The following is a 13,147-nucleotide window of genomic DNA, read 5'->3' on the forward strand; positions in this document are numbered from 1 at the left end:
GGTGCATTGGTCTGCGGGGGTGCATTGGTCCAGGCACAGGTACTTTGGACCCCACAGGACCTCACATGAACCATGACATGGGCACATCAGCCCAGGAATGACTGCATCCACCCATGCAGGTCTGCATCAGCACAGGCACAGGGGCTTTGGACACCCCAGGGGTGTGTGAGCCGTGGCGTTAGTGCCCGGCCCAGACGGGGGTACATGGGCCCACACATAGGTGCATCAGCCGTGGCATTAATGCCCAGGCCCAGGCATGGATGCATTGGCCCACGTATGGGTGCATCAGGGATTAGTGCAGCAGCCTAGACATGCAGCAGCCAGGCCAAGCACTGTCAGGAGTGGCTGTCCATCATTAGGTTTCCCAGTGGACTTTTCTGCCTTTAGCAGGTGTTTGGAAGAGGAATAGGGATGTTGTTCTGCTTTAATTTATGAGCAGCAGTGCTCTGAGATGGGTGTTTGGGCAGTTACAATTTGCAGACTCCCCTCACCCTGCCAGGGTTTGATCCTTCAACCTGGTGAAGACACCCAGGAGGGGACCAACCTGCACAAAACATGTTCCTTGTTAAGCCCAACTCATGGGATCAGGTGTTTTTTTGTACTGGGTTACAGCATCCTGAGATGCTTTTAGTGCGTGCCAGGTGCTAACAGTCGTGACAATGGGTGCAGAGTAATGCCTGAGGATGTGGCCTAGAAACCTCTGTGGCGGCCATCCCGCACGGGGGAAATTTCCACTCAGAGTTGATGTTCTATGGCCAGATATGATAGCAGGATGATCACAGTCTGCGCAGAGCAAAGCGTCTGACCCTATCATCAGCGGTAACCTCGTATGTATGAAAATGCCCCTGAGACAGAGCAGTGGCAGCTCTGTGCTGGGCAAGTGTAAATCTTAAATTAATTCAGACAGTGGAGTCTCGTCTGCTGTGCTCAGATGGGATCAAAGTGCTTTTCAGAAATCCTGCTCTTAGCAGTACCTTTTTCAGGGTTCCTCTTGTGTTCCTGAAAGCATGAAGAGAAGGACAACCCTATTCCACAACAGCTTCTAGAGATTTGACTTTTATTTCATCTCACATTGTACTGGAAACAAAAAACCTTTGAATATATTTCTGAAAGAAGCCGTGTCCAAAGTCCTTTTAGAGATAGGAAACCAGTTAGCAGTGCCTGCTAAGCACTCCTTCTGCCTCTGGAAGCAACAAGTAAGTCTCCTGCATACATCAGAAACCTGACCATTCAAAATTTGTTCAGAAGCAGAAATATTTCAGTGTGGGAAAAATGATTCACTGAAATGTTCTGATGAGCTCAGTGCATCACCAGCCCAGATGCGTCTGCAAACCGCCACCTCTGGCAGCACGAGCATGAAATGGATGTTCAGGCATTGCAAACACTCCAGAACACTCTGCTTCCATTCATTCATTATATATACAATTTATACCTTAGACCTGAATTAATAAGTGGGTTTCTGTGACTTACTCAGCACACTTCTGTCTCTTTCTGCTCACAATTTGTGGTTTTTCTCAAATGTGATCAAATTATTTTGACAAGTGTCTTGGCTTATTCTTGTGGTGAGGGTTCCTACCTTCTCTTAAATTGTGATTTGCTACGTGGTGCTGTTTATGTTCCTTGTGGAAAGGCAAGTGGAAGAGGAGAAACATCCTTCCCTCAGTGCTGCCCATGATCCCCCAGACCCAAAATAGGGTTTCCCCCACCAAGAAGCAGGCTGAGAGGTTGCCTTTGGCCGTGGGGGAGAGGCAGGCTGTGGTGGGACATCCCCCTGCCTGCCCCACAGCCTCGAGACCCGGGGGTAATTTGATGGGGACAGCAGGTCTCAGGGGACGTGTGTAGATGTGGATTATTGCGTGGTGGGATACAGGACACCAAACTGCGGGAGAGCAGATGCCTTGTTCTACTTCTCGGGGAACAGCTTGCTTAAAGGCTTGAGTTTCCAGATGGAGGTGGACAGAGAAGGTCAGGCATTACGTGAAAGTTAGGTGCTTTCCTGAGGAGTCCAGTTGCTTCCTCCAGGCTGATAGCAGCCGTAAATGTGGGTGTTCGTCCAAATTCAGACTGTTGCAATTCCTCAGATAAATAGCTGCCTCTGAATTTCTGGAACAGGATGGATTTGGCTAACTTGTCTTAATGTCACTTGTTTTATTTTCTGATGAGTTATTTTCATAGTGCGAGCTTGTTCCAGCCCTACTCAAGTTACTGATCATCTTCCCATTAGTTTCCTTGGTCTTTGGACCACATAATAGTTTTAAATGAATGAACAGACCACGTCATTTGGAAATGAGAATTTAGATCTATTAGTGATGCTGGGCTGTGACCGAGTGTAGAGTTTCTTGGTGTTTTGAGTTAGTGAATGTGACGAGATGACATGAAGGGTGAAGGACAACAACATTTGCTTCAGAAGCAGAGAAATTCAGGATCAGGAGTCAGGCTCCATCTCTTGTGGAATAAAATTAGGAAGATATTCCAAATGTGGCTGGAAAATACCCTAGACACATGTTTGGGTACTCTCTGGCTAGTGATAGATCTCTGAACATCACTGTCAGCGTAATGCCGCTGTAAATAGCCGTATGCCACCAGGAACGTGGTAAGGAGTGAAGAAGTCATCCACAACGTTGTCTGCTGTTCAAACACACCTGAGGCTGGGGTGAACGGCCCGCAGCGGCAAAGGGACAGGGAAACCATACCTCTGTGCTATTTTTAATTCCAATGCTGAAGCCAGGACATTGCTTTATAATGCCTAAGATCACTGCTTACTTCGAAGGAGGCTTTCAGTTCTCAAGCAGTGACCTTCCTCTCTTTGAATGTGAAACCTCCGTAGGCAGCAACAGACTGAGCTCCCACCAGCCCTGCCTTCATGTTCCCTTTCTGTCTTGTTTCAATTTGTTTGCTGAGGCCAAATTTTCAGTCATAACGACTGCATCGGCAAATGCTCTGTCCCTGGCACACCTCGTGTAACCGAGCTGACTGCCGTTACCCAATCTGCCCCTGTAATTTCACTGTTTTGTGTCACACGCAATCTCCTTTTTACCACATTAATTGCTGCTCATTTGAAGGCATAATAACCTTCATTTTGCAATGAATGGCTTGACATTCCAGGAGGAAAGCTTATTGTGCACTAATGATCTGTTATATGGCCTTTCAGTTTATTATGGTATGTAATGGAAAATAAAATAAAAATTAAATATTGTGTGTACTTATCAGCTAATTTGAATACTTCAGTATCTTGGATGTTATGTCTTTTCAGCTATTGAATAGTGCTGTAATCTGCATTAAGAAATAGCTCCCTATAGATTTAGAAACAGCTCCCTATGTATGTTTTTTTTAACTAAGCTGGTTTTGCTTGGAAGAAATGCCATCTAGGAATTAAAAAATGCAGAATTTATTCAAGAAGGAAAATTTCTTTTCCTACCTTTCTTGCCTCAGTTAATTATCTACCCTGTGAAAACAACTGAGCCTCCACTGAGTCATGTTACGTTATTTGGAGAGCACTTTTGAGATGTTTGTCAGGAAGATGCATTACAACTGGAAAATACTGTGCTTATTACAAGGAAAAGCCCTTGCAAAGCAGAACTGAGTCACTTTGGTCAGTTTGTAATTTACAGACAGTTTTACTGGATTGCAGATTCCTTTTTACATACGGAAAATGTGCCTGTCGGAGTTCTCGTAGTGGAGAATACAATGAACTTGATTCAGTCCTTAGGTAGATTTCCAGTTATGGTCATTTGGTGCTCACTGTCTGAAATCCTGTAGCCTGAGCATCCCCTGCAGAACTTGGTGACCAATGTCTTGATCATGAGAGACGTTTCACCTCTTCTAGTCAGGTATATAAAGTGTCTGTAGGCAAAGATCCACCAGCAAAGGCAGCTGGACCTGAGCAAGGGTGGTGTATGTAGTGATAGCACTCCAGGGCTGGGTGCACTGTGCAGTACAAAGGATGGGTGTCCTCCTTCCCTCCTCCTACACTTTCTCATCCTGCTCCGTCCCACACACGTAGATCATGTCTGTGTTTGTGGTGCGAGCCTGGATTGTCAGATGATGAGGTATGGAAGTCGCAGGCTTTGGCCCCGCCAACCTTTCCCATTCCCTCCTCAGCCTGGAGATGCAGGACCTCAATCTTCTCAGCTAACTCATTGGTTTTGCTGCTGTGCTGTGGTGAATCTGCTCATTATTTCATAGATAAAGCAAGAGCATCCAAGACAGAAAAGTCTCTTTTTCCCCAGTACAGTCTACTAGGGAGAGGTAGCAAGATATGTGTCATTGCTGGTTTTCTTGAGTTAGTGCTATGGCTGGAATAAATGAATAACAGCATGAGGAAGCCAGCTTTTACCAGGAACATTGAAGATCATTTCCGTGAATGCTGAGATAAACCCCCTTTTCCTCTGTTAATATATCTTCAGAATAAACCACAACATATGTTGTAATTAAGGTGAAATTTCTCCAATTAGTATTGCTGCTCAGCTGTTTCAAATTTGGTCCAAGAATGGCTTGAGGCTTTTTCTCTCTCCCTCTAGGAATGCTCTCCATATGCAGCTCACTTGTACGACGCCGAAGATCCCTCCACCCCTGTGCGGACGATACCAGGACTTTGCCAAGACTATTGCCTGGAAGTGTGGCAAAAATGCCGCTCCATTTTTCGCTATCTCTCTGCAGACCAAGAGTTAATTGCACTGGAGAACAACATGGCAAAATTCTGCCGCTACCTGTCCTTGGAGGACACAGACTACTGTTTTCCACACCTGTTGGCTAACCAGAATCTTAACCAAAACCTGGGGTTAGTGACCGCCGACGCAGAGGGCTGTCTCCAGCTCTGCCTTGTTGAGGTCGCCAACGGGCTGCGCAATCCCGTTGCGATGGTGCACGCCAACGATGGCACCCACAGGTTCTTCATTGCGGAGCAGGTTGGCCTGGTGTGGACCTACCTCCCCGATCGATCCAGGCTTGAAAAGCCATTTCTGAACATCAGCGAAGCCGTACTTACCTCACCTTGGGAAGGAGACGAGAGAGGTTTTCTAGGTATTGTCTTCCATCCTAAATTCAAATTTAATGGTAAAGTGTATGTCTACTATTCAGTTGAAGTTCGTTATGAAGAGAGAATCCGAATCAGTGAGTTCAGAATTTCTTCTGCTGACATGAATGCTTTGGACCATGGTTCTGAAAGGTATTGTACACATGTTTCTCTGGCAAATGTATTTAAGATCTCAGAGGGCAGCTTGTGCATTTTTAAAGGCTGTTAAGGAATGAGACTTATTTAGCTTAATATTGTTCTTGTATTCCAGTGTGGTAGCAAGTTAGTCCAAGTCCATGTCTAGCTTACTGAGACAGAGGATATGCCTGTTCTCTGTGGATGAACTGCAAGTGCTCAGGGATAAAACATTTAAATTTCTCAGTTCTGGTATGTCAGAATCTTTAACTGAACACTGATTAAACATGATTTACAGTTAGTATTTTGGGGTTTGGTTTTTGGTTGGGTTTTTTTTCGTATTGTAATTATTACCCTTTAAAATAGACTTCTGCAAAGCATGAGTGAAATTCATTCTGAAGCCAAAGGTTCCAAAATCAGTATAAACAAACTTAGTGATACTGGACCGAAGATGGATTTGGCCCCATATTTCTTTACCTGAATGACAGCTCAACCCTGTGATATTACAAATTTAATATCAAATTAAATAAAATGCAAACCACTGTGCTATTACTGAGTGCATTTTCATTGGAAATCTCATTTGTTTGAGTCTGATCCTGCAGTTGATCCACATTAACATGCACAGATAATTAGAGGTTTGTTTGTGGAGACAGTCTATAGATTTATAACCTGGTGCAGAACCACGTAACAGAACCACTGTTTTAAGAGACCCTTGAATATTATTAATGTTAAGATTTTTGCTTTGTTACATGGGTTATATTAGGGCTTTCCAAATACTCAGCAGTGGATGATTCTAGCTCAAAAATGCACGTAGCCTAATGATAGGAAGGGGATGCTGGTTTGTAAAGCAATGACAGCAATTCAGTGTAAGCAGCACTGTAGATGACGGGTAAGGGGAATTTAAACATGGTCGTCCGGAAAGCAACTCAGGAGCTTAAACCTGCAGATGTCAAGGCCCTTGAGCTGTCTTGTTTAAAAATCCTCAGGCTCTACATTTGTAACATTTTCTGTGCTTATTTAGCTGATGGTTAGTACGGCGAAAGCTTAAGAAAACAAAATTGTGGTCCTGTTGTGCTTGTGTAGGCACGGCTCCCACTGACTTCATCCTGAGATGCTGCCCAAGAGGCAGCTTCGGCCGACACATGGCGTGCATTGCCTTAGCAGGAAGGCGTATGTCTGTTTGCCTGCAGATTTTTTCTCAATGTGTTTTGTTTTCTTCCATCTTCTTTGGTTGAGGAGGATTCACCTTTGTGTCCATACAGGATCCTCCCTCGCTCCTGCTGCTGGCTGGAGTCCGTGCGCTCCTGCACAGTTTCCTTATCTCAGAAGTGGTGATGTTTAGCAGCAGGTGACAGAATAATTACATATTATTGGGTTCCTTCCCACAATTTACAGTCTGATCACAAACTACCAGTACTGTCAGAAGGGAAAAAAACTCGCTAAAAATGAGGTGGTATAAGTGATTATTATCATTTGGTTTTGCAGCTATTAAAGAGGCACTGTCAGCATGAAATCTGGACATTTTTAGAAGCTGGAGTAAAAGTTATTACACCTGGGAACCTCCACTGCATGTATTTGTGGCTTTACCTTTCTATAAAGTTATACTTTTATGTATGTCACCCTTTTCTTACTACAAAAGGGATGCCAGGTGCATAAAATAAACAGATTAAAGTAAGAGAGAGTTAGGTTTTAAAATGAAGGCAAAGGTTGTTGGTACTGCTTTGAATAACCTTTGTCAAAATGTTAATTTGTTGGTGGGGCTGCTTTTTAACCACTCTTTAAGCTCCTAAAGTCCCGTGTATGTAATTATCATTTAAGGATTCTTCTCTCTTTAAGAATTTAACAATTACTTAATGTTTGAAAAGTTTTAGGTTCGTCTTGAAAACGCCTGTCAGGATTGTGCCAAATGCTGCTGTACAGATGCACAGATGGACTGGAGTCCTTTCTCTTGCAGTTTACAATCAGATTTAAGCTGAGATGCCTTTTCTTAAAAAAAAAAAAAGAAAAAAAAAGAAGTTTAACAAGGAGGAAGGAAGAATCAGAGGAAAAGTATAATTAATTAAAAGTATATTCTGTCATGTGATTTCCCAGATTTTCCTATTACACAATTTGGTGTTTCTGTAATCTGGAAGATATGTTGGAATTACTTAAGGTTAGAAAATCAGTTATGCCCACGTAAAATTCAGTAACGTGGATATGGAGGAATTTGCATCAGAACTGATCTGTAACTGTTTCCATGTGTCAAGAGCAACGTTGGAGTGATGTTGCTCTGCCCTTTGCTTAGGGCTTGTGCAGTAGGTAATGCCTCCTCCCTGTTTTCGGTTAGGATAATCCTGGAAATAGAAGAACCTGCTTCCAACCATAATGGAGGAGAGCTGCTCTTTGGAGATGATGGGTATCTCTATATATTTACTGGAGATGGAGGCATGGCAGGGGATCCTTTTGGGACCTTTGGAAACGCCCAGAACAAGTGAGAGCCCCTAAAATCTTGTGTGTGCCGTGTGTCCCTCCTGTCACCCTTGGGTTGAGGAGAGAAACTGTGGAGGTAGACCGGGGGGGATTTTCTGTCGTGGGTTTACTTTTTACCTAACTCCTGCGCTGGTGCTTGTGCACAGTTACACTGTGTAACTCCAGTTTCCTTAGGGGAGGTTATCGAGGTGTGTCTTTTTTCCCTGTGAGCAGCGATAGCTCGCTGGGCCTTCCAGCTCTCTGCTCGGAGCCCAGTTTTCTGCAAGTGGGGGGGATCCGTGAAATGGGAAGCGCGGAGCCAACCCTGCGGCAGCTCCAAGCCATGAGCGTGCGTCCGTGGGGCAGTGGGTCCTGGGAAGTCAGTGCCACCTGAAGGCTGTTCAGTGGCCTGGGACAAATGAAATGGTCTTGAAATGGTTGTTTTTTCAGAGATATTTAAAGGCTTGTCTTTTCCAAACCAGAAAGAATCAAACCCTAGACTTTCCAAAAACCCATCTCTGAGTGAGAAGGTATGTTTAACCGAGGTCTAGTTTTATTTCTTTTTTTTTTTTTTCCCCTTTCTTCTCCGAATACAGATCAACCCTGCTGGGCAAAGTGCTGCGGATCGATGTGAACAACAACGACCGCGGGCCTCTGTACCGAATCCCTCCCGACAACCCATTTCTCAACGACCCTAAGGCTCGCCCCGAAATCTATGCGTACGGAGTGAGAAATATGTGGCGCTGCTCTTTCGACAGGGGCGAACCTCACACCAAGGAAGGGAAAGGGCGGCTCTTCTGTGGAGATGTGGGGCAGAATAAATACGAAGAAATTGACATCGTCGAGAAAGGGAAAAATTACGGCTGGAGGGCGAGAGAAGGGTTCAGCTGCTACGATAAAAAACTTTGCTCCAATTCTTCAATAGGTAAAATAGATGTTCTCTCTAAATTACCTATGTCTCACACCGTGCAGTTTTCAGTGCCGTCATTTTTAATTCCTGCCTTCAAATCCTGGCTGCTTGGTGGAAAACACACATTTCTGAGATGTAAATCTATGCAGTCTGAGTCTAGAAGGGAGCTGACTTGGGGATAAGTATTGAAAGTCCAAATGTTACCATTTTTGAGTTAGGAGGAAAATGAAACATGCTAGCTGTTGTTTTTCTAGGTGAGCTGTGTTGTTAGTCAAATTGCTTGGTGATTCTGTGATTTAGGGGGACAATTTCATCTTTTCCACATAAAATAAGCTTTCCTGAAGAAGCAAGAAAAATTTGGAGGAATTGTATTTTTCTCCATAACTCAAAAATAGTGTACTTATTTAAAAAAAAGAAAGAAACATATTGTGTAAGCTGGCTAACCAGTATGCAGACTGCCTGCTTTGCAGGTAACTGAATGACACTGTATTTTTATTTATTTTAGCTACGCCAAAAAGGAAAACCTTAATTTTTTTTTTTTTTTTTTACTTTCCAAACCTGGATTCAGGGTATTTGCTGGCTGCTAAATTCTGGTGCATGTGTGAAGTCATAGTGGATTGTGTTGCAAGGTCAGATGTGGACCACATCTTGTGCTGGAGCATCTCCCCAGAGATCCAGGGGGGCAGTGGGCTGGCACTGATTTGCGCTAGCTAAGATTCAGATTTTTTTCCTCTTCTATGTGCTATGTGGTGGTGTTTAACTTCCTTCCTTTTATTAACTTAGTTTAACTTCCTTCTTTATATTAACTTAGCTACAAGTACAGTGGTAATGATTAAGTGTTTTTTATAAAAATTTCAAGAGCAGGGAGCAGATTTTTTGCAGTCCCTTTGCTGAAGCAGTTGTCAGAGAGCCCGTTTAGTGCTCTCTTGTGTGACAGCGCCTGTGTGAGCGTTCACGGCAAGCACTTTACCGAGGTCTCTGGGGATTTGGAACAATTTCTGATGCCTTTAGAGACTCTTTCGTTAGAACAGTGAAATGTCACAGCCCCTTTAAAATGATAAGTGCAGCTGCAGTGTAGAAAACACTTGCTTTAGATGAAATGCCCCTGGTGCAAGTTCCCCACTGGTGGAGCTGCTGGGTTTGCTACTTGAGGCGTCTGCTATGTGGGCAGGGGGAAAGGCTGTGAGGACGAAGAGGGGTGGGTGCCACGAGGAGATACCTGTAACCCAGGAGTTTCGAAAGAAAGGGGAAGAAGCATCCAATGGAGACCCTCAAAATCAAGGCATCCTCCTTTATTTTGCCTCTGTCTGGTGTTTTAACTTACATTTTACAATGAATATGCCAGTACTACATTTTCCCTGTGCCATACCATAAATATTTGATGCCCCTTTCAGGTTAAGCTTCCCTGTCTCAGAGAAACAGAAGCTATTCGCCCTGACATATGACGTATGTTTTCATCAGTGCCTGCAGTCTGGAGTTACCCATCTCTTTTTCCCCTTTCACCACCAAAACAAAGCTGCATTGAGCAAACATCTCCTTCATGGGTGCAGTGACTCTAAGAGTAACCTGCAAATTCATAGCAAAACCAGCCAGGCTGTGTAGAAATGGGCCAGAAGCGGCACCACCATAGCTGGGTTGTAGCAGGAGAAGAAGGACTCGGGAGGACGGTGAGGTGTCTGGGTAATAGAGAGCACTCAGGCTTATCAGGGATTCAGCTTATATTGCGAGTGAAACAGCAACCAGTCTTGCTGAGCTAGCTTGTCCTTGGTTAGCACAGCCAGCTAGACAGGGCTATCGATCATGTTCTGAAAAGGTGAAAATCAAACTAAATATGACTCCATTGGCACTTCATTTAATTAAGGTGCTCAGATGAACCAGATCGTATCGTGCTAGTCTCAGAACTATCTAGATAAACAGCTGTTCTGCATCATGGATGAAAAAAGGCAAGTCACAGATCTTTTCTCCCCTACAGATGATGTGCTTCCAATTTACGCATATCCACACAAAATGGGGAAATCCGTTACAGGAGGCTATGTCTATCGGGGTTGCGAGTCTCCAAACTTGAATGGCCTGTACATATTTGGTGATTTCATGAGTGGGTAAGTAAATACTTCAGATACTCACTATACCCCCAGCCAAAGTCCTCCACAATACTACGCCTGCCTGCGAGTGCTCGTGCAGTATAAGCACGGAGGGTATGCTGCTACTTGCTGGTTGCAGGCACTGGGCAAAGCCTGACTGCTCGTTACAGAGGGCCCACGTGGCATGTTTTATATAACCTTTAGTCCATGGTGCTGTGCAGGAAATTACAGCAGCTGTCGATGTTGCTGAGTCACATTGTGCCAGTACAAATAAAGGGGCAATGATATGATGTTCATTTAAAGTCCTGGGAGTGGTGTAAAAAAGCGTTTCAATGCATCCTAAAAAAAAAAACCTCTCATGCAATGTTTCCAGACACTGAAGATATTGAAAGAAAAAAATAATATTGTCCAGCAGTGAGTCTGCTGCAAACCTGTGATGAGGCAGGCATGAGACTGGTTTGTTTTCCCCCCACCTCCTCTGCCTTTGCTGTATCTGCATCTCCCAGGCCTCTCGCACGCAGCCCCCGCGCCGCCTGCCCTGGCTGAGGCACGGGTCCTGGGCGCCGGAGAGAGGGGCCACAGAGCTGCGATGAAGCCAAGTGCTACGCATCTCTGGCAAGGTCCCCCCAGTCTGACATCTCTTAAACCCTCCCATATAATTTTTTCTTGTGCTTGTGCTGACCCTGAAAGACAAGGTGTTGCAGGGGTGTATAATATATGTGGTTTAATATTAACAATCTTTCCTTTCTTGGAGGAGCTACACTTCCTATAGTAGCTAATGCAGGTAGGAAGCTTTAAATATCCTTTCAGGTGTCCTGATTAATGTTCATAAATCATCTTCTTGATTGCTTGGTGCAAGTGCTTTTTTGCCTTGCAGACGCCTGATGTCTTTGAAGGAGGATCATGCTACCGGGGACTGGCAGTACAGTGAAATCTGCATGGGGACGGGACAAACATGCATGTTCCCTGGGCTTATCAATAACTATTACCAATACATCATCTCTTTTGCTGAAGATGAAGCAGGTAATCTTTTAACTTTATATGGCACTGAATGGCATGCTTGTGGTTTCTCTTTGGATTAAAACACCAGAGAAGGGGTCAGAGAGGGCTCCTGGGAGGCAGTGGGTGGTGGAGAGGCAGAGCATGAGTCTGTCAATCTTTAAAATGCTGGTGGATGAGATTCCCAGCATCTCCCAAATATCAAACCAAAGTCAGAGTCCTAATTTTGAGGCACCTCCTCTAGCGGCCAGCGTGCCACACGGTGGCTGCAGGGGGAATTGGAGAGGCAGTTCCCTGCAAGACTGAGTCTGGGTGTGCTGCTGCCCGCACACCTCTGGTCTGGAGGGATGGGGAACAGCAGAAGGCAAATACAATTAGAGAAGAAACCTCATTCTTCATGGTGCCATGCCATGGGGAGTGCAGGCCCTGAGAGGCTAAGAAGCTGATACGCAAGTGAGAGTAAATCTATGCTCTTGGCTAGTCAAGAAGGCTGTTGGCATTATTAATGGATACAGGGAAGCAGATGTAATGAACAGTAATTATGAACCTGCTCACCCTGGCCTGGAATATTTGTACCTCTTGACGTGAAGCAAAATGAAAGCCCTATGTTACGTCTGGAGTGAGGCATCAGCTTCACTGCTGCTTAAGTCCATATTTTATTAGTGCCAGCTGGGATTTTGCCTTGCGTAGGACTGAAGGATGTAGTCTCAGTGGAGCTTTGCATAGCTGTGTTTTTAAGACTGGAGACATTTTGCTTTCTAGGAGGGAACTGCTGCAATGTGAAAAGGAGGAAATAAAGAGACCTGGGTTGAAAGCTGGTGGTCGCTACCTTTGTTTGTACAAGGATATGGTTAATTGCCCAGCCCTGCGGCGGGGCAGGCAGAGCATGCAGCTCCTGCTGGGGACAGGGAGAGGTGACCCTTGCTAAGTAGCCTTGTGTGCAACTCGGCAATGCAGGAGTTTGTGTTCTGCCCCGTTGTGGGGAGGTCCTGGCTTTTGGTCACAAGCACCTGCTTCCAGAATGCCCCAATTTTTAAATTTCTGGTTTTCCTGCAGATTATGTCAGGTGTGGATGTTGCACAAATGCAACATGCATTGCATATCATATAAATGCAAATTTTATCATGTAGAATCATAGAATCATAGAATCATTAAGGTTGGAAAAGACCTCTAAGATCATCGAGTCCAACCGTCAACCCAACACTACCATACCCACTAAACCAAACCCACTAAGCGCCTCATCTACACGTCTTTTAAATACTTCCAGGGATGGTGACTCCACCACTTCCCTGGGCAGCCTGTTCCAAGGCCTGACCACTCTTTCAGTAAAGAAATTTTTCCTAATGTCCAGTCTAAACCTCCCCTGGTGCAACTTGAGGCCATTTCCTCTCGTCCTATCGCTAGTTACTTGTAAATGCAAATCATCCAAATTAAGTATTAGCTCAAAAGTTTGACTTTGGTATTTTATCTTTTTTGGAGTTAAAATCCATTTTCTTTAATGGTTAATGTTCATGGAAGGTAGAGCTGTTTTGCAGTGCTGTGGTGAGAAGGATCTCTTTC

General features: G+C 44.6%; 1 protein-coding gene across 1 annotated transcript in view; it reads left to right on the plus strand.

The window, feature by feature from the left end:
* Window positions 1-4,520: 4,520 nt before the first annotated feature.
* HHIPL1 (HHIP-like 1) overlaps window positions 4,521-13,147 on the plus strand; it is a gene marked incomplete at both ends in the record, with an annotated part of 15,482 nt that continues 6,855 nt past the window's right edge. Inside the window, 5 exons of the mRNA XM_009575321.1 lie at window positions 4,521-5,167; window positions 7,476-7,619; window positions 8,194-8,522; window positions 10,480-10,606; window positions 11,466-11,611. Coding sequence (XP_009573616.1) covers window positions 4,521-5,167; window positions 7,476-7,619; window positions 8,194-8,522; window positions 10,480-10,606; window positions 11,466-11,611 — 1,393 coding nt within the window. The remainder of the gene's footprint in view (window positions 5,168-7,475; window positions 7,620-8,193; window positions 8,523-10,479; window positions 10,607-11,465; window positions 11,612-13,147) is intronic.

This window comes from Fulmarus glacialis, unplaced genomic scaffold (assembly GCF_000690835.1).
Source record: "Fulmarus glacialis isolate BGI_N327 unplaced genomic scaffold, ASM69083v1 scaffold19253, whole genome shotgun sequence".
Taxonomy (NCBI): domain Eukaryota; kingdom Metazoa; phylum Chordata; class Aves; order Procellariiformes; family Procellariidae; genus Fulmarus; species Fulmarus glacialis.